At 38.8% G+C, this 24881-nt stretch overlaps 1 protein-coding gene across 6 annotated transcripts in view; it reads left to right on the forward strand.

Moving 5' to 3' along the window:
- Positions 1-127: 127 nt before the first annotated feature.
- The window catches only part of CHEK2 (checkpoint kinase 2), a 38662-nt gene continuing 13908 nt past the window's right edge, over positions 128-24881 (forward strand). The window contains exons 1-9 of one of the 6 annotated variants that reach the window (XM_031692628.2): positions 128-253; positions 1259-1424; positions 2409-2763; positions 10743-10867; positions 10982-11129; positions 13858-13948; positions 18344-18452; positions 20479-20532; positions 24728-24789. In XM_031692628.2, coding sequence (XP_031548488.1) covers positions 2415-2763; positions 10743-10867; positions 10982-11129; positions 13858-13948; positions 18344-18452; positions 20479-20532; positions 24728-24789 — 938 coding nt within the window. In that variant the 5' untranslated portion in view covers positions 128-253; positions 1259-1424; positions 2409-2414. Of the gene's footprint in view, positions 254-1258; positions 1425-2408; positions 2764-10742; positions 10903-10981; positions 11130-13857; positions 13949-18343; positions 18453-20478; positions 20533-24727; positions 24790-24881 lie in introns of all 6 variants that reach the window. The other 5 variants (XM_006213549.4, XM_072953479.1, XM_072953481.1 and 2 more) reach the window with 5 other exon arrangements.

Consider the following 24881-nt stretch of genomic DNA (forward strand, 5'->3'; position numbering starts at 1 on the left):
TGATTGGCCGGGAAGCCGAGGGGGCGGGATTACACCCGGGAAACCTGGATCCTGAGTTCCGCTTTACGTTTTAAACTACAACTCCCGGAAAGCATTGAGGCCATGTGGCGGGCCACATCCGCTGTTTCTCATTGGTCCTATGGAGGCAGAGGGGTGTTGTGATTGGCTGAGGGTGGAGTTTGTATCTGCGCGTTTAGCGCCACTCCGCTGGCTGCGGCTGCTTTGGGTGTGCGGTTCTAGGTGGGCTCACGCGGTGAGTCATAGTGGGGAACTTCTCGTGGGCGTTTGGGGGTTCGAATCCTGCCCTCAGGGTCTTATTGCGAGCTGAATTTCCTGAGCTTCCGCTTTGTCCTGTGTTTGAGCTTGGGAAGGGGGGAGAGGAATGTGTGGGCGACTCTCTTCCTTTTTAGATAGACTTCGAGGTGAAGTTCACTTCCCTTGTTATTTACAAGCTGAAACTGGCCCAGCCGTATGGGATGAGAGATAACAAAGTTGTGCTCTTGAAAATCAGAGCGAAGTTGCTTTGTAAAGAGTTTTATAAGTGTTAGTAATTATTTCCACACTTAGGTTCAATCTGGAAAATACCTATTGGGAACCCATTCTTAGCCTCTAGGCGCTGCAGGGAACTGGAAACACAGACTAGTGTAGGAGGATGCCTGTGAGTGTCCGTAAGAAAGTGTGGGGATGGGGTGGCGAGAAGAGGGTGGGAGGACACCATTCTTCCTTGGGACTCAGTTTCTCTGTTTGAAAAAAAAAATGTGTTGCGATTGTGAAAGCCTTTTCCGGCTTTCAGATCCTTTGGGCCTGGGACTCCCAATTATCAAGCATTACTGGGGTGGGGAGAGTAGCGTTGATGCCTCATGTAATTCTCAGATCTACCTCCTTTTTAGGGGGTTTAGGGAGGTTGTGATCTACCTAAAGATCGTGCAAAGAGTTGACATATATCTTTTTTTAAAAAATTCATTTTTCATTTTTTGTTGTTCTTTGTTTTGGGGGAGGTAATTAGCTATATTTACTTATTTTGGTGGAGGTAATGGGGATTGAACTCATACCTCGTGCATGCTAGGTACAACTCTACCACTCAGCTCTACCCTCCCCCTCGACTAAAACATCTGACTCAACTCCAGACCTGTTTACTTCTAACCTGTCCAATATACTTTTTCCTCGTGGCGGAGGCCAGCGGGGTCCTGGCCTGATGGACCCTTATTTATCATGAACCAAGATGGCAGCTGTCTCTTGATGCGCTGTCTTTTGCCAGTTTCCAGGGCAGAGAAGTCTTGCTCCAAAAGCTGCAGAAGGACACAGCGTGGCTGAGGTGGTGTTAGAGCAGCAGGTCCTGCTCTGGCAGCACCTCCCTGGTGTGCTTTAAGGAAAACGCATCAGGACCTTTACATCTGGAAAGCTGTGTAAATGCAATAATCAGTGTAAGTCGTGTTTACTGTATTCTCCTTTAGGGATAGCCTGAGTGGGAATCTGAGGAGAATGCACCTTTATTTATTAATTTTTTAAAACTCAGGTTAAGGATTTAAAGTTAGGGATTGAAAATTTGACTTTACTGTAGGTTCTGTTATCAGAGTTGAACTGTCCATCAAATTCTAAAGCAAGGGTGAGAACCTCTGTTATGGTCTTCTGTGTCTTTAAGAATGTTTTCTTCAGGCTTCTGTTGGGCTAGGAGGCCATTTAGGATGCTGAAAAGACCAACCCCATTGTTAATTAGCATCACAAAGGGCTAGGTGGAGTGGTTTAGAGCAGGTTTTGCGTTTTGCCTTATTAAGTGGCGTGGCTCTTAGTTTTGGAGTCAAGGAATCTAGAATGAACCACAGGACTTGGCTCCTCCAGGAGCTTGCTAGAGGGAGAAGGGGCATCAGTGACATTTTATGTAAGTAACCACCCTGGGGTGGTGCAGCGAAATTCTGTAGAACTTTGCCCGTTGTCTACCCCAAGCCACCTGACCCTTCCCCTTCTTTCCTTTCCAAAAATATATATGAAGTTTAGTAAATATAGTGTTGATTGTATTAATGAATACATTAATAATTTAAAACTTTCCATTTTTCATTTAAAACATTAGATGAATGTAAGCTGTTATGAGTCTCCTCTTCAATTCAGTTTCATTGCTTTTTACTTATTTACAGTCTTCAAATAAATTTTTTTGTTTCTTTCCACTGTGGTTTGTGGCTGTCAGGCAGAAAACTTCGGGTGAAAATTATCTGATGAAAAGCTCAGTCCAGCAGAATTATAGTTAGTATGTCTAGACTTAGAATTTTAATTTTTGCAGAGCATGATTGCCCTGGATGGATATATACATATATATATATGTATTTTGGCTAAGGTAACATGCCCATCCTTCATTCTTGACCTTTAGTCTTGTTCCTTGAAACTCACCTTATTGTTGGACACTTATCTTTGAGGTCGTGATGTCTCGGGAGACAGATGTGGAGTGTCAGCAGTCCCATGGCAGTGCCTCCCCGCAGTCCCATGCCAGCGGTACCTGCTCTCAGTCCCAAAGCAGCTTCTCGCAGTCCCATGGTCCCTCCTCACAGACACACGGCTCCTCTTCACAGTCTCAGGGCGTGTCCAGCTCCTCCACCAGCACAGTGCCCACGTCCAGCCAGTCTTCTCACTCCAGCTCGGGCACGCTCAGCTCCTTAGACACAGTGTCCACTCAGGAACTGTGTTCTATTCCCGAGGACCAAGAACCTGAGGAGCCTGTCCCTGCTCCCTGGGCTCGATTATGGGCCCTTCAGGATGGATTCTCTAATCTTGGTAAGACCCTTTGTTACGCTGTAATATTTTGTTTAGAAAAACACTTATAGAAAGTTGTGCAACAGGTAGCTCAAGACAATCCTGAAATGATTCTGGAGTTTGAAAGTGATGAAAGATGAAACCAAGGAAGCAGTAGTGCTTTGGGTAGTGCTCTGGCTCTTCCTTGCTGTGGATCCTTTTCTTTTTTTCTATAGTTTACAATGTTATGTCAATTTCTGGTGTACAGCATAATAGTTCAGTCATACCTATGCATACATATATTCGTTTTCATGTTCTTTTTCATTAAAGGTTACTATAAGATATTGAATATAGTTTCCTGTGCTGTACACATTTATTCTTTCAACAGATACTAACTGAGCATTTGCAGTGTGTTGTCCATATGAAGAGAGTTGTGGACCTGTTCCCTAGAAAAATGCTGATTCATGCAATCTTGCAAACATCTGTCATCTATTCACAGAAACTTCACCACTTAACCTCTGCTGTGCTGCAGCAGCTTCAGAGCATCAGTGTTTCAGTGTCAGAATGGAGAAGGCTATTTGTTGACTCCCTGTTACTTGTTTTTATCTCAAAATAGCCAACCTCGCAGTTTAAATATATCCATTCCCTCTGACAGCTGGTTGCAACAGTAAGGCTTTCGCTATCTGTGTGTTTTAAGTAGCATTTTTCCTTCCTGTCGGATTAAAATGACCTTTTCATTTAAAAGAAAAATTGAACTTGACATTAAAGTATAGAAAATAATAATATAAACAAATGAATGACTAATGTGCCATTTTGTGCCTTGTCACTCACCCTTCCCTTTTGTGTCATGTCCAACTTTGATGACTTGAAAAAATAGTAAAAACTGGAGGAAAAATGTAGCAACATCCATATGTACAACTTTAAATCTAGAAGTAAACATTTGAAGCTATTTCTTACTCATTTAAGCCATATTTTAAAGATAGGCTTAGAGTTTATGTATGGGGAGTGGGACACAAATGGTGAGTTAGGGTGAAGTGGATGTATCACCTTTAAAAGTAAAATTACATGTATAAGGAGCTTGATAGGGTGACCAGCATAAAGTAGTTGCTCAGCAAAAAGGAGCTATTTTATTGTTATTATGTGTCATGATTCACAACAAGTTTTCTTCTAATTATTTTACAGTGTTAGTTCTTATACTGACCCATTTTAAGTTGATTTTTGCATGTGGTATGAGATATTGTCCAAATTCATCCTTTGGTGTGTGAATGTCCAGTTGCCCAACCACTATTTCTTGAGGAAACTATTCTTACTCCCTTGAATGGTCTTAGCACCCTTGTAAAAGATTATTTGACCATAAATGTGAGGGTTTAATTCTGGACTTTCAATTCAATTCTTTTGATCTATGTGTTTATCCTTGGGCTAGTACCATAAAATCTCGATTACTATAGCTTTGTAGTAAGTTTTGAAATCCAGAGAATGAGTCTTGATTTGTTCTTCTTTTTCAAGATTGTTCTGACTATTATGTTTCTGTAGATTTCCATATGGATTTTAGGATAAGTTTGTCACTTCCTGGGATTTTGATGGAAATTACATTAAATCTATAGATCAATTTGGGTAACATTGCTATCTTAACTATGTTAAGTCTTTGACTCTGTGAACATGGGATATCTTTCATATTTAGATCTTCTTTAATTTCCTTCAATGATGTTTTGTAGTGTACAACTCTTACACTTTAAAAAATTCATTCCTAAGTATTTTTTAAATGTTTACTTGTCATTGTGGTAGACAACATATATATATAACAAAATTTTGTCATTTTAGCCATTAAGTGTACAGTTCAGGGCATTAAGTACATTCACAATGTTGTGCAACCATCACCATTATCTATTTCCAAAATGTTTTCCTCTGGTAAATTTTTTTTTCCCACCTCAGCTTTATTGAGATATAATTGACATATATAATATTGTGTAAATTTAAGGTATACAATATGTTGATTTGATACACTTACATGTTGCAGAATGATTACTAATATAGCCTTAGATCACATCACATAATTACCATTTCCTTTCCAGGGGGAGAACATTTAAGATTTATGCTCTTAGCAAAGATTATTTGACCATAAATGTGAGTGTTTAATTCTGGACTTTCATTTCTATTCCATTGATCTGTGTGTCTGTCTCTATGCCAGTACCACAAAATCTTGCTTACTGTAGCTTTGTAGTAAGTTTTGAAATCTAGAGTATATAATCCAGTGTTATTAGCTATAATCACCAGACCTCCAGAACTTACTCATCTTGTAGCTGGAACTTTGTACCCTTGGACCGACCTCTCTTCTTTCCCCTGCTTCCCAGCCCCTGGCAACAACCACTTTACTCCGTTTCTATGAGTTCAGCTTTTTCAGATTCCACATACAAGTGAGATCATACATGATTTGCCCTTTTTCTGTCTGGCTTATTCACTTAGCATAATTCCCTCAAGGTTCATCTGTGTTGTTGCAAATGGCAGGATTTCCTTTTTCTCATGGCTGAATAATACTCCATTGTATATATACTAATCTTGCTTGACTTACGATGGAGTTACATTCCAATAAGCCCATGGTAAGTTGAAAAAACACTTAATACACTTAATACAGCATAACTTATAAGCCTTACTACCTTAAATATGCTCAGAACACTTAACGTTAGCCTACAGTTGGGCAAAATCATCTAATACAAAGCCTAGTTTATAATAAAGTGTTGAATGTCTCATGTAATTTATTGAATACCACACAGAGAGTGCAACACAGAATGTTTGTATGGGTTCAGAATGGTTGTTAGTGTTCTGGTTGTTCACCCTTGTGATTGCGTGGCTGGCTGGGAGCTGCGGCTTGCTGCCACAGCCCAGCATCATGAGAGAGTACTGGACTGCATCTCACTTGCCCGGGAGAAGATAAAAATTTAAAATTTGCAGTATGGTTTCTACTGAATAAATACAGGTTTTGTGCCACCTTAAAATCGGAAAATTATAGGTGGAATCACCGCGTCTTTATACCACATCTTCTTTATCCATTCATCCATTGACGGACACTTGGGTGGTTTCCACATCTTAGCTATTGTGCCTTAATGAACATGGGAGTGCAGATACCTCTTTGAGGTCCTGTTTTCATTTCCCTTGGATATATACTCAGAGGTGGGATTGCTGGATCACATGGCAGTTCTATTTTTAACTTCCTGAGGAGCCTCCATGCTGTCTTCCATAGTGGCTGCAACAAACATTCTCACAAACAGTGCACAAAGGTGCTTCCCTTTTCTCTACATCCTTCCCAACATTTATAATCCCTTGTCTTTTTGATGATAACCATTATAACAGGTGTGAGGTGATGTCTTACGGTGGTTTTGATTTGCATTTCCCTGATAATTAGTGATGTTGAGCACCTTTTCAAGTAGCTGTTGGCTGTTTGTACATCTTGGAAAAATGTCTCTTCAGTTCCTCTGACCATTATAATTGGATTGTTTGTTTTTCTGCTATTGAATTGTATGGGTTCTTTATATATTTTGGATATCTATCACTTATCAGATATATGATTTGCAAATATTTTCTCCCAATCTGTAGATTGTCTTTTCGTTTTGTTTGCTGTTTCTTTTGCTGTGCAGAAGCTTTTTAATTTGATGTGGTCCTTATTATGAATTTTTGCTTTTGTTGCTTGTACTTCTGGTATCATATCCAAAAAATTGTTACCAAGACCAATGTCAAAAAACTTTTTCCTTGTTTTCTTTTAGTTTTTTGGTTTCACTTCTGTTTAAATCTTTAATCTATTTCATGTTAATTTTTGTGAGTGATATAAAATAGGGGTCCAGTTTCCATTCTTCCGCATGTGGTTATTCAGTTTTACTAACACTATTTATTAAAGAGATTTACCTTTCACCCATTGAGTTCTTTTGGTAATTTCTAACCAGACACCAATTTCTCTGTGTCTTTGAGTTTACTTGTTTTAGATATTTCATGTAAATGGAATCATAATATATGTCCTTTTGTGTCTGGCTTCTTTCCTTTAGCATAATATTTTCAAAGTTCATTCATGTTGTGTTATGTATCAGAACTTTATTTTTTTAATGTCTGAATAATATTGCATTGTATATGTATATCACATTTGGTTTATCCATTCTTCTGTTGATGAACATTTTGCTTATTTCTACCTTTTGGCTATTTTGATTAATGCTGTGATGAATATTTGTGATAAGCATCTATTTGGGTCCCTGTTTTCAATTTTTTTTTGGTTATTTACCTAGGAGTGCAATTGCTGGATAATATGTTTAACTTTTTAAGGAGCCACCAAACTTTTTCACAGCAGCTGCACTATTCTGTATTCCCACTAGCAGTGTATGGCGGTTCTAATTTCTTTGCATTTCACCACCACTTATTATCTGTCTTTTAATTTTAGTCCTCATAGTAGATGTGAAGTGGTTTTTCATTGTGGGTTTTTTTTTTCTTCTGTAAGAGAAAACCAGGAGGTTTTCATTGTGGTTTTGGTTCACATTTCCCTGATGGCTAGTGATGTTAAACATCCTTTCATGTGCTTATTGGCCATTTTTATATCTTTGAAGAAATGTCTATTCAGAGCCTTTGCACGCTTTTAAATTGGATTGTTTGTCTTGTTGAGTTGTAAGAGTTCTTTATATATGGTGGATAGATACATGTTTCACAAATAGTTTCTCGCATTCTTTGAGGCTATTTTTTTTTCACTTTCTTGACAGTGTTCTTTGATGCACACAAATTTTTAATTTGATTATACTGTATTTTTCTTTCATTTCTTGTGCTTTGGTTTCATATCTAAAAAGCATTGCTTAACTCAAGGTTACAAATCTTTATCACTACTTTTTCTTCTTGAAGTCTTATAGTTTTAGTTCCTACAATTAGTCTTTGATTCTGTTTTAGTTGCTTTTTGTATATGGTGTGAAGTAAATTTCAACTAGATTATTTTACACGTAGATATCTGCTTGTCCTAGCACCATTTGTTGGAAAGATTATTTTTTCCCCAATGAATTGTGTTGGCACCTTGTTGAAAATCAGTTGACTGTAAATGTGATTTATTTATGGTTTCTTAATTCTTCTCCATTGATCTATATGTCTAACCTTTCAGTAGTACCACACTGTCTTGATTATGGTAGCTTTGTAGTACATTTGGAAATTGCAAAATGGTTACGTAAGCCCTCTAACTTTGTACTTCATTTTGAAGAATGCTTTTTTGCTATTATTTTTTCCTTTCTATTCTGGGTCCTTGGCTTTCCATAGGAATTTTAATTTGAATTTGTTAATTTCTGCAAAGAAGGCAGGTGGGATTTTGATACAAATTGCATATAGTTTGGGAGTTTTGTCATCTTAACAACATTAATCAATGAACATTTACATAGGCCTTTAAAATTTTTTTCAGCAATGTTTTGTAGTTTCTAGAGTATAAGATTTGTACATCTGTTAAACTTATTATCAAGTATGTTATTCTTTTTATGCTATTGTAAATGGAATTATTTTCTTAATTTCATTTTAGGTTTGTCTATTGTTTATATATAGAAATATAAGTGGTTTTTGAATATTGATCTTGTATCCTGTAATGTTGCTGAACTTGTTTATTAGGTCTAATCATTTTTAGTGGATTCCATAGGATTTTCTACATATAAGATTGTGTCACCTGTGAATAGAATTAGGTAGATTTGCTTCTTCCTTTCCGATATGATGCCTTTCCCTTTCCCTCCTGCCCTCCCTTCCTTTAATTGCCCTGGCTTGAACCTCTGCTACAATGAGTAGAAGTGATAAGAGCGGACATCCTGTCTTATGTGATGTTCCTCTCCCCTACCCCACCGACACCATCTCACCTGTATCTATTCTTCATTACTAGGAGGAAGGGCCCATCCTTCCTGGGGTTCATACCCCGGTTGCCTCACTGAGAGCTTTTGGTCCCCTTCCCTCCTGCCTTGCGCTCCCTGTCCTCCTCCACACGTCTTCCTGAGGAGGGCTCTTCTAATGAGCCAGGGTCAGAGCAGGCCCTTCCACCCTTCCGTGGGCAGCCTCCTCTTCTACTTTCTGTCTGTCATCCCTGGACTGTTGGTGTCCTGATGAACTCTCCATGCCTTTCCTGGGGCAACTGCCCCAGAAGCTCCGGGTTTCTAGTAGAAATACCATGGTTCATTTATTCCTCCCCCTTTTAATACATGCTTAGGTTGTTTCCAGTTTTCACTCCGGCAAGCAAGAGCTGTGGTGAATGTCCTTTTTGCCTCCTTGGTCAGTTGAGCAAATGTCTCTCTAAGGTAGACATTGCTGGGCCATAGAGTTGGCATGGCTTTATCTTGTAATGGATACTGCTATATTGCCTTCCAAAAGGGCTGTTCAGTCTACTCTTCCTGTCTTGCCTCCTCCATGAAGCCCCCCTGATAGCCCCAGGCAGAGTTGCCAAGGCTTTTAATCTGTGCTTCCCCTCCCGAGAGCCTGCCTACCTGCTGTATTGTTGTTGCTTCCACGTTCATTTCCCCACTAGACTGCAAACTCTAAGTGATTCATTTAATTTAAGGTTTTGAAGAAGTTATATTTGCATTAGGTGCAAAATTCAAAGGAGGTGCAAAGCCTTCATCCAATTTCTGTCCTTCCCCCAAATACTTCCCGGTATTGCTGATTTCTCATGTAGCTTTCCGGAAGTATAGAAGCAACTAAGTATCTGTATGTCCTTTTTTTCTCTTTAATATTTATACTAATCGTAATTCACAACACACTGGTTGTAACTTGTTTTTTATACTTAACAATGTATCTTAGATATCCTATCAGATTATAAAAATCCTCATTCCTTTTTATAGATATATAAATTTATTGAACTTGCCCCTTACTAATGGACATTAAAGTTGTTGACAGTCTTTTGCTTTGTGAATAACCTTGGACATATGTTCTTATGTCCTTCCAGAATGCATATGATTATACTGTAGGATAAATTCCTAGAAGTGGTGTGTGCTTACGTAATTTAAAGAAATTGTGAAATTCTGATAGTTGAAATATGGAATCTTAATGTATTTATGGATTCTAAAATTTCTTGTATTGAGTTAGCTTGGCCATTTTCATATGTTTGAGCTGTTTGTATTTCTGTCTCTTATAAATTGTCTCTTTTTATCCTTTACCCATTTTCTACTGGATTATTTGTCTTTTCCTTATTGCTTTGTAGGAACTTTACAGATGCTAGGGAAATTAGTCCTTTGTGGTGTGAGTTGCTGATGTTTGCCCTGGTCTGTCCTTCCATAAACATTTTGCTTGTCTACCACATGCATTTGTGCTAGGTGCTGGAACTGGTCTCTTAAAGGAGAGACTCAAGGCTGCCCTCCTGGAGTTTGTTCTAACGGGAATGCCAGGAGGCAATATACAGATAATCAAGATAATTTTCAGTTATGGTCCATACAGAGGCCATGGTGATTATAGTGAGCGGGTGGTGAATTGGGAGTCTGCTTTATATAGAAAGTGGAAGATGCTAATTTGCAGACACAAAAGGCAAGATGGCCATTCAAATAGTTGGGAATGAAGAGTTCTAAGGTCACAGGGGAGGTTGAGCCCTGCACATTTGGGGCAGGGAAAGGAGGTCAGTGGAACTGGGTGTGATGATCAAGGGAAGGGGAACAAGGTGAATCTGGGAGGGAAGCAGGGGCTGGATCCTGAGCATCTAGCCTGCTATGTGTAGTGTAGATTTTATACTAAGTGTGATGCAAAGCCTCAGGAGAGTAATAAGTAGGAAGTTATTATTATACCATAAGTATTTTTTCCAAATCGTTAAAAATCGTTTGAGAACTTTAACAATTGCTTATCATTTCATAGCTATGTCTAAACCATAATTTATTTAGCTCTTTGGCATAATTTTTTTTTCTCTACTCCCAGTTTTAATCTTATAAAATTGTGATAGACACATCTATAATCTTGATTGCCTTCTTAAGCCACTTTCCTACAAGTAGATTTTATGAGCAATTTTTAAGGGTGTTTGATTCAACATCCCTCTGGTGTGTGCTTTTGTGTTACAGAGTGTGTTAATGACAACTACTGGTTTGGGAGGGATAGAAACTGTGAATACTGCTTTGATGAGCCCCTGCTGAAAAGAACCGATAAATACCGGACTTACAGCAAGAAACACTTTCGGATCTTCAGAGTAGGTGACAACTGGCTGTACATTTGGGAAATCTGGTAATCTGGATATCACTCTTAGATCCGTACTAAAATGTCCCACTGTTAAAACTTTGAAATAAAATGCTCTCTATTTTAGGAAATGGGTCCTAAAAATTCTTTCATCGCATACATAGAAGATCACAGTGGAAATGGAACCTTTGTAAATAGAGAGCTTGTAGGGAAAGGAAGACGCCTTCCTCTGAGTAACAATTCTGAAATTGCACTTTCAGTGTGGAGTAATAAAGGTAATATTATTGTCTTCTGGTTACTGGATTTTTTCTCCCCTCCCATATAAAAGGAAAAATGATGTTGCGTCCATTGCAGAATATGGTTTAAGTAAATAAAGTAAGTCGCTTAGCATTCAGGATTCATCTCAGTCCTAGTTGCATTTTTAAATTATGAAAAGTTCTATTAAGACAGATTTTCTAAGGTTGAATGGATTTATTTAGTTTTATTTAAAGCCATAGGCTGTCAATTGAATTATTGTCTGAGTTATTTATACTGTTTTATCCCATCAGTCTTAGATATCTGTGAGTTATCATTTTAGGCCATTAGTTCATTTGCCTCCCCTCTTCTTCCCTCCCTTCCTCATTCTTCCCTTTCTTCAGTCCTTTTTTTTTTTTTTTTTAAGGGTTTTTTTTTTTTGACAGGGGGCAGGGGAGGTAAAGGTCATTCGGTTATTTATTTATTTTGATGGAGGTACTGGGGATAGACCCCATGACCTTGTGCATGCTAAGCACGTGCTCTACCACTGAGCTATACCCTCCCCTCTTTGTTCCTTTCAGTCATTAATTTCTGCTGTTACATATAGCCCAGCATTAGGCTGTGGATTTTTCTGTAATTTCAGTTTAGACTTTCACCTTTTTAAATATGACATAATGATCCCCTGCAAGTGGAGATGTTTATCATCATCATCAGATAGTGTTTTATAAGCATCCATTCCTAAAACGTCATGAATGTCACATCTAAAAGGAACAATTGTCATTCAGTGTGAATACAAACAAACAAACTACAGAGTTCAGCAAAGCTCTTGGTGATTTTCAAACCTTGGGCAAGAGAAATACTCTTGTTTCTTTAATTAAAAAACAAAATAAAACAAAACCCACAGAACTTCCCAAAACTATCTCAGAGTTGATTGACTCGGAATGGTATGTATTTGTGTGGGTAACATCTTAAAACTATAGATTCTCATAGACACTGTCCCACAGATCCTGATCCAGTAGTTCCAGGGATTTAAAAAATCCTGCTCAGGTGATGCTCATGTAGCCTGTCCCTGGCATCTCGGAATTGCAACTATTCTGGGCATCCTGAAGTGCATTTTATGATTGACTTAGTTTTCCCTGTTTTCTGACTATTTTATTTCCTGTCTGATAATTATAGTCAGGGCAGCTGCATAGGCTTTTACTGTTTGAGAGCACCTGGCCAGCACCTGGGTACTGAAATTTGGCCTGTCCTCTACCTGACAAGCAGTGTGCCATCTTTTTCTAACTGGTCTATCCAAGTGGCACCTTTTCTAATTTGAGCCAAAGTGTTATGTGGATTGGATTGAATCTGGCCATGATTGAAGCAGGTCCAGCTGGTACTCTGCAGACTGCATTCAGCCTATGACATTTTATTAGGCCTTTGCCGATGTTTGTGCTTTAATGTGAAAACCCAGATTTCTTTGAAAAGTTGGAATATCTGGCCACACTGAGCCTATAACCTTGTAAGTCGAGGATTTGCAGGTGCTGAGTATAGGCTGCCTTCTTAAGATGGGCGATGTGTTTCTCGTTCGAGTCCCTACTGTTTAATGTCTTCCTTTCCCCCCAGCCTTTACCTGTGTGTGTGTGACCTTCCTGGCTTGTGGAGGTACCTGAGTTGGCAGACCGTGAAGTAGACATTGGCATTTGGGAAAGTACATCTCCAGACCCCCTCAAATTCTCAGATTCTCGGGTCCCACTGGAACATCCAGGTTCATAAATATCCACAAGGAAAAAGGAATGGCTGTATCCTAGGTGGCCAGCAGGTCTCATTCATTAGACCATTGTCTGCCTCACGTGGACCAGCCTGGATTGAAGCGTGCTGAGGTGGTAAAGATTTGTGCCAGAGACTGGATCTCTATCTAGGTTACTCCAGGGAGGTCAAGACCTGTCACCTGAACTCTGAGAAACTCAAGGGTCTTAACAGATTTTACTCTTTCTAGATATTATAGGCAGTTGCAAATTTACCACTGATGACTTTGTAGAATTGGAATGTTTGATAACTGATTGTGGGCTTGGCCCAATGGGTAGTTATATTATGAAATGAGTAGTTTTTTTTTTTTTTTTTTTTTGGTTTTCTTCTTCTGAGATACAGGCTGACCAGTGAAGAAATAAAGGGCTTTTTTGGGGGAAAAGATTATTTATTTAATTTTACAAGTAAGTTCAAGATGGTTTGCAGTATAAAACACGAGATATGTAAAGGTAGAAATGGCTGAGAGAAGATAATACTAGTATGGTGACCTGTGGCCTGATTTTTATTAGGATACATACTTGCCTAGAACATATTTTCTAGATTCTAACTAATTGCGTTTTGTTTCTGGGTCTGTGCTAATCTTCATGGATATTTTATATTAGTGCAATTGGTCACTATTCTGAGGCCAAGCAATAAGAATAGCAGTGATGTATGAGGTTCCTGCATTATGGGGAGAACAATGCTGCTCTCACTCTCGTTCCTTTTATTTTATTTTATTTTATTTCATTTATTTTTTATTAACGTATAGTCAGTTTACAATGTTGTGATCATTCATTTCAGAATGATACCTATCTACCATCATTTTCCAAGGGTTTCACAATATGGGTTAGCCTAGTTAAGTGATTTCTTTAGTGTGAGATGTTAAATGGAATTAAAAACAATTGTCTTGTATTTTATATGCTTACTAATTTTTGGCACCATTTATCTTCTCTTTATCAGATGAATTAATGAGACCTATTTCTGCCATTTTTTTCCCCCTAGTTTTTGTATTTTTTGATCTGACTGTAGATGATCAGTCAGTTTACCCTAAGGAATTAAGAGATGAATACATCATGTCAAAAACTCTTGGAAGGTAATTCTTTTTTTCTTATGGAAAGTGCACTTAATTTCTTTCTAAACATTTGTCATTGATTAGTTTTTTGTTCTGGTTTTGTAGCATTCATTATGTTTTCATAACATTTATAGGGTACCTATTTGTGATCGGTATATTACTGATTTATTTGAAAATGATCAATTGATACGAATACTTTTTCCTTGTAAATTTTATCAGTGACAACTTTTTAAAAGCAGTTTTATTGAGATATAATTTAAGTACCACACATTCACCCCTTTGAAAGTGTAGTTTAGTGGTTTTTAATATATTCACAGAGCTGTGAAACCTTTACCACAATCAATTTTAGAGTATTTTCATTACCTTCCATAAAGAAATATTTATTGCATTTCTGCCCTTTTCAGAATAGTGACATCTTGGGAAGTGAGATGAAGTTGACCGTTGAATAGGGCAAAGTTCTCAAAAATTTTTGGTCTCAGGCCCTCTTACACTCTTAAAAATTACTAAAGACCCCAAAGAGCTTTTGTTTATGTGACTTAAGTCTACTGATATTTACTGTACTAGAAGTTAAAATGGAGATGTGATAATAATATTTATTAATTCATTAAAAGGTAAAGTCACTTATGCTAAGATGAGTAACATTTTTTAATGAAAAATAATTAGTTTAGAAAAGATTGGTGAGAAGAGAGGGATTATTTCAGTTTTGCAAATGTCTTTGATACCTGGCTTGCTAGAAGATGGCCTGAGCCTGATACTTGCTTTTTCATTTGGGCTTTTGTGATACCACATGTCATGGGAAGACTCTGAAACCTCATGAGAGAAGGAGAAAGAAAACAGCAGATAAGGGCAGTGTATAGCTCAGTGGTAGAGCATGTGCTTAGCATGCATGAGGTCCTGAGTTCAGTCCCCAGTACCTCCCCTGAATAAATAAATAAGCCTAATTACCCCCTAAAAGTAAATAAAATTGAAGAAGAAGAAGAAGGAGAAGGAGAAGGAAGCAGGAAGAAGGAAGCAGGAAGCAGGAAGAAGGAAGAAGGAGAAGGAGAAGGAGAAAAGGACAAATAACGTCTTAGTATTATTTGCAAACTAGTATTGACTTTGTGAACACCTTGAAAGTCTTGGGATCCTTCAGGGGTTGCCTGATCATACTTTGAGAACCACTTCCTTTGGGAAGGTATTCAGGTTACCTTTACCCTGGTACACAGTGTCCTTCAGCCTCCCACCCCTCCCCAACCCCCAACAGCCCTTCTATTTATTGATATTTTTGGAAACACGGAGAAGGTAATAATCACCCATACTCCTGCCATATAGAATCAGGCGCAGTATACGCTTGTGACCACCTGTGGGAGATATTTTAGTTTACGGACATTAAATTCAGTCACTCGTTGTGTTTCCATATCTACATTGGCTGCTTGGAAGCTCATAGCCAAATTTGTGCCCACCCTTAAGAAATGTATGGGACTCTTTTTTTTTTTTTCAGGGAGGATTCAATACAAATCCTTTACTTTTAGCAAGGATCAGAAACGTACTTGAATGAGCCAGGTAACAAAAGACATTTACTGGCTCTTGTAACTGGGAAACACAGGGGTACAGCTGACTTCTGGCATGGCTGGACCAGGAGGCTGTTAGGGCTTTATTTCACTCTCTGAATTCTGATTATCTATTTGGCTTTCTCTGCAGTTGGATCTAAGGGCTCCCACAGTGTTGGCAGGGCTTTTGCTCCATCCCTTAATTCAGCTACTCTTTGCTGCCCTCCCATAGGATTGCTTTTTCTGTGTGACAGGAAAAATGGCTTCCAGGAGCCCCGTCTTCGCATTTTCTTTTTTCTAGAAACCACAGCATAGAGAACCGTTTCACTCCCAACATCAGCATTTAATTTCGAAGACAACCCTGATTGGCTCAATCTTGTTTACATGTCCATGCCACGGTCCTAGGAATGGATGTTTACTATTCAGATACTCCGCCAGACTCAGGGAAGATTTCTGAGGTGACTAATTAGCAGAAGAGGAACTGGAAAAGTGTTTTGCGCAGTTTTTAAAAAATTATAGTTACACGAAACTTTATCTAATACCGTATACAAAAAATTAACTTAAAATTAAACAAAAAAGAACCTAAATGTAAGAGGTAAAACAATGCAACTGTAAGAAGAAAACATAGACAACCCTTCATGATCTTGGAGTTGGCAATAGTTTCTTAAATATGTCACCAAAAGCATAAGCAACAACAACAACAACAACAAAAAAGGAAGAGAAAAATTAGACTTCATCAAATTTAAAAACTTTTGTACATTAAAAGACTATAAAAAAAGCAAGTTTAATTAGAAAGTCAAGCTAATCTTATGCAGATGGAGGTAAAATTGTGGAAAAAAAATTTTTTTAATTAAATTTATACACAATGTGCTTTAAATAACTTAATTTTAGGTAATGAATTAAATGCAATTAAAATACCCCATACAGTAGTAATACTAATGGGATAGCTTAAAAAAATAAAATGAATGTATCTCTTAAAAAAAAAAGGCTCTCTGAAAAACAAAACAAAACAAAACAAAAACGAAATAAAACCCATAAAATATTTGCAAATGATAAAATCTGGTAAGGGAGTAGTATCTAAAATAGATAAAGAACTCTTAAAACTCAATAACAAAAAGATAACCCAATTTAAAAATGGGCAAAGGATTTAAACAGACATTTCTCCAAAGAAGATAAAGAAATGACCAACAACCACAGGAGAAGATGCTCACCATCTTAGTCATTAGGGAAGCACATATCAAAGCACAATGAGATACCACTTCACACCAACAAGGAGGGCCGTAATAAAGAAACAGAAAATGACAAGTGATTGTGAGGATGCAGAGAAAATGGACCTCTTATACACTGCTGATGGGAATGTAAAATGGTGCAGCCACTGTGGGAAATAGTTTGACGTTTTCTGAAAAAGTTAAACAGAGAATTACCGTATGACCCAGCAATTCCCCTTGTAGGTATATACCCTCCAAATTGAAAACAGATGTTCAGCAAAAACTTGTGCATGAATGTTCATTGCAGCTCTATTCACTAGTAGTGCAAAAGTGGAAACATCCTGTGTCCATCAACAAATGAATGGATAGACAAAATGTGATATATCCATAAAATAGGCTATTTAGCTATAAAAAGGAATGACATACTGATACATGCTACAGCATGGATGAACCTTCAAAATGTGCTAAGTGAAAGATGTCAAGACGCAAAAGGCTACATATTGTATGATTCCACTAATGGGAGATATTCAGAACAGGCCAATCTCCAGAGACAGTAAGCACATTAGAGGTTTCCCAGGGCTGGGGGCATGATAAAATGGAGAGTGAATACTTAATGGCTATGGGGTTTCCATTTAGGCTGATGGAAAACTTCTGGAACTTGATAGAGGTGATGATTGCACAATATTGTGGATGTCCTCAGTGCCACTGAATTGTATACTTTATTTTATTTTTGGGGGGGAAATAATTAGGTTTATTTATTTATTTTTTAGAGGAGGTACTGGGGATTGAACCCAGGACCTCGTGCATGCTGAGCATGTGCTCTACCACTTTGAGCTATACCCTCCCCCATGAATTGTACACTTTAAAATGACTACAATGGCAAATTTTAAGTTATGTGTATACATAGTATATAATAAACAAATATATCTTGGCAACTGCCTCGCTTCACCCCAAAACCCATAATGGTTATGAAAGTCTGTTTCAGGCAGATAGTGAGTGATTGATGCTCATATAGCCTTACCTTGGGCTGACCCTAGATTTGGAGAGTGGAGTACATAGGATTAACTTTAACTATGTACTGGGTAGCATTCTGGGTAGCAATCCTCCGTTAGAGCATCCAAATTAATTGCAAATCTTCAAGAACTTGCTGCAAACAGGTTGATGGTGCACTTTCAGTTTTTTTAGGTACTGTGATTTTATTTACGGTGTAATTCACAGCATCAATTGCTTATGTACTTCCACTGAAGATAGAGAATAAGAAAGGAAGAGAAACGTATCCATGAAAGTAACTCATTTGCAGACGCTGTTTACTGTTACTTGTTTCAGGCACTCATTTTTTAAAACTAGGGCTTGGTTGTGCTTGATGTTTCTCTGACCTCTCGGGTAAGTCATTTCTCTCTTATTTGTTGTTAGTCTCTCTCTGAGAATCTCAGTCTGGAGTGACAGTAAGACTTAACTCTATCACTCAGTTCAAATTAAGTCTGTATTACTCAGCTCGAAGAGGGGAATTTAGAGCTGACTCAGCTTATGCCCTTGATGTTTTACCCTGGTGAGGTTTCTGAAAACAGTGGAAGGATGGTATGTTGGACTGTCTTTAACTTGTAATAGTTGAGGCATAGTGGGTCTCAGGATTAAAAAACATTCTAACAGCCAGTCCCTTTCTGTGTTTTTCCCTGTAGTGGTGCCTGTGGTGAGGTGAAGCTAGCTTTCGAGAGGAAGACATGTAAGAAAGTAGCCATAAAGATCATCAGCAAAAGGAAATTTGCTATCGGCTCTGAGAGAGAGGCTGTAAGTACCTGTGTTTGTGGCTGCTTGGCTGTTCTTCACACATTTTAAAAAAAATTTAAAAATGTATTAATTTTGGAGTTTTTTTTAGTGGGGGGCAGAGGTAATTAGGTTTTTAATTTATATTTTTAAATGAAGGTACTGGGGATTGAACCCAGGACCTTGTGCCTGCTAAGCATACACTCTACCACTGAGCTATACTCTCCCCCAACTTCACACTTCTTAACTTCCCCAGGTAATTTTAGAGTGGTGATTTTCAATGTCAGAAATTTACATTGAAGAACACTGAAAATTTCTAAGTATATACAGCTCTTATCACTTACAGATAATTTGGTTCCCAAAATATTTGGTTGTGTGTAATAACACACATAGCAAGAACTTTTTTTTTTTTTTTTTCCCTTCCACGTTGTCACAAGAGTGTTTTTACAATAAATGAAAGGAAATTAGGGGGGGGAAATCCAGCCATATCCCTGCCACTGTAACCCCACAGCTGTTTTCAGTTTTCCCTTTCCTTCTAGTCCTTGTTCATATGAATTCATGTTTCTAGATGGTTGAGATCGTATTGTGTATGCAATTTTGCATTCTGCTTTTCCACGTAAGCATTAATGTGTAAAGTTTTCCCTAATAGATCCTCCTTGATGATTGAATCTCTGTTTCACCAACTTGATCATAATTTTTTTAGCCATTGTTTGATCATTTAGATAATTTAGGTCATTTAGAAAATGTCTGATTCTTTGCTCTTCCTGTTAATGTGGTAATGCATACTTTAGTGTTTATAGATATTTAAAAAATCTTAATTAAATTATTTTAACGGTCCCTTTATATAGTAGCCATTCATTTTATTACATTTTCTGTGGTATACACTTACTGCATTGGTGAAATGGCCAAATGTATTGGTCTTTCAACACATGAATGAACAAAGTAATGTAAAATGTGGCCTGTAATCATGTTTTCCTCTGTGGCCAGCTGTTTCTGGCTATTATACTTTAACATTCTTTAAAGATCAATTTTTTTTTTTCTCCCTAGACAATGCCATTCTCACGTAGCAAGAGGAATTTCCTTTCTGTGTTCACTTTGTTACAGATCTTTCCCCTGTGATTCTGGGTTTGTTTCCCATTTTAGGGGGAAGAAAATAACCTCCAGATTCTTAATGACTTGGAGCACACTTCTCCTTCTTAATTTCATCTTTCAAATCCTGTTGGAGTCTTTAGACTTCTCTGTTGTCAGAGCACACCCTGACTTGGTAATGAGTTTAACGGCTTACAGGAAGAGGCAGGCTTTTAAAATTAAACATCTGGGTTTCTTAGCCGAAGTCCATTTTACATAAATATGTAATTCTATATCCTCTTTGCTTGTGGAGGGTGTAGCCCATGAGGTTGAGTAACTCGAGTCATCCTTCTGGAATTGGAATGGAGAGCAACTTCACTGCCCTGAAGCTTCCTCTTGTTAGAGTCTCAGTAAATATTTCAGCTTGCACTTGAAATTGGAACCCATGTCTGCTCTATTATTAGAAATCTGACTTGACACTTACTTTAAACACTTTAATTGAATATCTTTTTGTCATGGTTTTTGTTTGTTGTATCATTTTTATGAATGCAAACAATTCCATAGCGGATGAGACAAGTAGAACTTACCAGGTAAGTTTGAGAACAGTGGAAACACGCTTGTTTCTGGCTGTGGGAACTGAAGCAAATGGCTTCCGCTCTCTGAGCCTCAGCTGCTCCACCTGTAAGATGGGAACAATTATAGAACCCAGTTCATCTGGGGATTATGAGGTTTACATGAGGTGACCCTTTTAAATAAAGAGCTTGGCAGAGAGCCTGGTCACTTATGGAATGCTTACTCTTTGCCAAGCATGTTGTGATTTTAAGTGATTTATGTAATTCTTCCACCTCTACACCTTGATTTTGCTGTACGAATAGTGCTGATTTTGGAACTCGGGCAGCCTTTACTCAACTAAGTTGAACTGTAACTATTTTCTAAATATTGGCTATTATTATTATTAATAAACTAATGTTATTTATTAAAGGATCCAGCACTCAATGTTGAAACAGAAATAGAAATTTTGAAGAAACTAAATCATGTAAGTATTGCTGTAAAAAATAACTTATACTTAAATTTACTTATCTCAAAATATGGGAACAATGCAAAGCACTTTGATGTAATAAATCTCATATTAATCTGGGTTCCCTAATTGTATGTGTGTATGTGTGTGTGTATCTGTGTGTATGTGTGTGTATGCACGAATGCATGTGTTTAGCTGTCATTTAGCTGGGAAGAGCTTTACCCTGAAATTTTGAGAGGATAATACTGTATAAAATTTTCTGATTAAATAATTGTGTGGTATTTCCACTGAATTAGTTCTGGACCAAAAGACATAGTAAATCTAAGTATTATATCTTATAGGGACTTGATCAATTGATTATGTTTGGGGAGGTAGTGCTAATTTGGTAAATTTGATTTAATTATGCCTGATTTTTTAACACCTCTAAATACCTCTTGCTGATGCTAATTTACAGTCATTTCAATTCAAGTATATCAAATAAATACATGGGTATCCAAGAAGTATGACAGCATCCTGGTAGATTAAGTGGTGTCTGTGGCCTCACTGAGTATAAATAGTTCCTGTCTTTTTGGTGCAGTGATGACCTTGTCTCAGTGGAAAGTCTCTAAAGATGTGAGAAGAGAAAGAGTAGTGGGACTGGTCTCATCTTCCTTTTTATTGTTCTTTCCATTTCTCTGTTAGTTCATGGGTCACCATGAAGTCATGAGCTACGTAGGACTGGAGTTCAACTTAAAATAAGACCTCTGGTCTGCTCTGCCAAGGATGATCTGCTTTGGTTCTTAACTTCCAAACGACAAAAGGTTTCTTCTCCCTTCTCCCACCTGCCGAGGTCCCCCTAAGAACAAAATCACATGGACGCAATAATTCAGTAGTTTCCTTTAGCTTTCCAGGTGGCTCTGAAGACCCACAAGAATCCCAGAGATCGACCTTCCTGCTTGGCTTTCTTCTAATTCCCTTGCAACTTCTCTCTCTTCCCTGAATGTGCCCCCTTTCCCCAACAGATCTGGAATCTCTTGTTAAAGAGAGGGGCCCTCTTATTTTCTGAGGTGGAGTTACTTCTTACACCCCCCCCCTAAGATAAACACTAAGAATCCTCAGAGGATTTTCTCTGATGTCAGAAGATCCCCAAACATAACATGTATACAAATCGAATATGAGAGGAATTTTAAAAAGATCCTTGGAAGTATTTGTTGGCAATTTACAAGGGGACTTGGAAGGTTTTGGGAATTCCATATGGGCTCATGAGTGCATTTTGATGTTCGGGGACAATGAATAGCACCTAGTAAAGTCAGTTAGACCTCGGCCTTTGGAATCAGGCACTGGTTCAGACAAGTGGGGGCTATTCATTGTGCCAGCCTGTTTCCTAGGTCTTGGGACAGGGAGCACAAATGGACGTGGCCATCCTTCCTCCTGTGTGACTTTAGTGACAGACAAACCTGGGTTCCCATCCCACTCTATCACCCCTTGGCTCTGAGCAGGTCATTTCACTTTTCAGACCCTCTGTTCCCTCATCTGTATGATGGAGACAATAGGATACTTACCAGAGGTCCGTGGGAGCTTTGGATGAGATGTGCTCCGAAAGCTCTCAGCACAGGAAACACACTCAGAATGGCGGTGATCGGTAATTCCCTCCCCTTTTCCCTGTAGGTCTGAAGTGGAGGTTTCTGGTTTGGTGACGTCTTATTTCTGGGAGACACTTTCAGCTGTGACAGCTCCAGCCTATATGGCCTTGGAGATAGTGGGGACTGGAGACAGATGTGTTGGCTCTAACTAGTGGGTCCTCTTTGTGCTGTCAGCTCCCAGCCCTACCCATTTTTGGACGGGCACTGGCACTGCCTGATGAAACCAAGTGGACCAAGCAGTTTCCATTTCTTCTTCTCATCTCCTGTTCCTATTCCATGTATGTGTCTTTTCTTCTTTTCCTTTTTTTTTTTAAATTTTTTAAAAATTGAAGTACAGTTACAGTGTGTCAATTTCTGGTGTACAGCACAATGTCCCAGTCATGCATATACATACATATATATTCGTTTTCATATTCTTTTCCTTTTATTTTGTCAAGATACCACATGTATACATCCAGAGTTGGACAGTGCTAAAAGGTTTTTAAATAGCAGCTCCACCTCCTTCCTAATCTCTCTCTTTGCAAACATTTAAAAACTTTTAGCTTTCTTTAAAAGAATTTACCTCCATATTTCTACATAATATACATAAACTGCAGTCTCTTGGTTTATCCATAATATCTTGCTGCCTTCCTGTGATATTATATGAGAATTTTAGCTCTTCTTTCTTTCCCATTCCTCTTAATATAATACTGCAATTCATACTCAGTATTTTCATTATTGTGAAATAAAAATGGTTATGCAGAGCCAAGTATAGTATGATCATAGGTAAGGAGAGGTGGAAATGGTTTGCCCTTAGTCTGACCGCCTTGGCTGTATATACTATGACCAAAATGCGGCTGGTGCAGAGCCTACCCTCAGTGGGTGGTGTGTGTGTGTTATTGATGTTGATGGTATGAATCTGGGCAGCATACGAGTGTCTCCTGTGTGCTAGCTACTATGCTGAGTGTTGGTCCTAGAAAGATAAATAAGACTTGACTCAGCCCATGCAGTACCTGGTGAAAGGAGATCCTTGGTGGGTGTCAGTTTCCTTTCTCTACCTGATCTGGGTTGTGGGGCAGCACAGATTAGAACCGCTGCAGGAAGTGTTCACCTAAATTCCAAGGGGGACATTTGAGCTGAGGCTTGATATCTGAGGCCAAGTATGCCCAGAAGACTGGATCACCAGGCCTGAGATGGGTAGTGTGAGCAAAGATGTGACACTGGGAGAGAGTCTGGGGCAGGCGAGGAGTTTTGCAGTCTGGAGAGTAAGATGTATGGGACCAGCAGCAGGAGATGAGGCTGGGTTGGTGGGTTGGGGCAGGAAGAGTCTAGGTCTCGAAGGGCTTGCTAATCCTTCCTGAGAATTTGGGTGTTAGTCTCTAGGCAGCAAGGAGCTAAAGGATTTCTTTGTTCTTGCTGTCCTTCTTTCCCTCCTCAATTGCTCTCCTCCCTTCCTTCCTTTAAATAACTTACAATTATATAAATTTGACACATGTAGATTGCAAGGCACACCAATAAAATTAACACCTTTGAATTTGCCATCATTTTAAGAATGAAAACTTGATCATACAATTGAATCTACTTCATATTCTTTGAAGTCTTTCAAGCCTTGCCTTTTCTACTGGGCATTATGTTTCTGAGATCCACTGTGCTGGGGGACGCAGTGGGGCATTCATTCACTGTTGTCTAATAGCTCATCAGGGGAAGGTACCATGTGGAGGATCAGGATGATGAAAGTGATGAAATCTGCTTTGTAGGAATATCACTCTGGCAAGTTTTGCTATTCTTTTTCATCTGTAATCTAAAAATCTTGTATCTCTCTTCCCTTTAATTCTGACATAACCATATCCTTTTCTCTGCTGGGTGGGTATTGTCCCACCACATCTCACCACATCTTTTGTGTACCCGGACCACTAGCTTTACTGCCTGTTGTTGGTGCTACAAAAACAACAGGTGTGTTTTCCAAGTATAAAATCATACTATTAAATATGTTTGGATCTGTACAGTGCTGTTCTCCCTTTCTTCAGCGAATGCACCCAGCATTGATCACACACTACCAGCCACAGGTGTGTGTGTCTGCCACAGATGTGCTTATGAAACTGGAATTTCCCTCTTCCCTGGAAAAATGGAGGCTCTTTTTTCAAAATCATGGGGTCCCCATTCCTCTGTGTGCCAGCTGCCTGGAGCTGAATAGCCCTGCTGTCTGGCAGCATGGCTGGGCTCCCCACCCGGCCCGCTTCCTTTCCTCCTGCCACTTGTCAGGCTCCCCAGGTTCCTTAGGTAACCTTGAGTACTTGTGCCCTGGGGCAGCAAGGAGGAAGGCTGGGAAGAGACTGGCCTTCCTTCCTTGGTGCCAGCCTTGTATGCGAAACATAAACCGCTCCCTTGCCAGCCTGGTGGGGTAGGGAGTTTCTTGTATGTTCTCATTAAGGAGCCAGCTGAGCTGTGTTCTGTCTCCTCCCCTGCATGAACTTCAGGGTGTCCTGAGACAGGGGTCGAAATGCTTTGTCCTGGCCGCCCTGACCCTCTGGGTAGTTGTCCCGAGTTTTGCTTTTGTGGTTTTCCTCTTGGGGAGCGTCTCACTACTTTTCCTCTTTTTTCCCCCTTTGCAGCCTTGTATCATCAAGATTAAAGACTTTTTTGATGCTGAAGATTATTACATTGTTTTGGAATTGTAAGTAGTAAACGGTTTGTTGATGTGTTCCCATTTAAATGCTTATAAGCCACCAAAGAATCTCGTGCTGGCTTGCATTTCTCATCCTGGGG

Source organism: Vicugna pacos, chromosome 32, assembly GCF_048564905.1.
Source record: "Vicugna pacos chromosome 32, VicPac4, whole genome shotgun sequence".
Lineage (NCBI taxonomy): Eukaryota > Metazoa > Chordata > Mammalia > Artiodactyla > Camelidae > Vicugna > Vicugna pacos.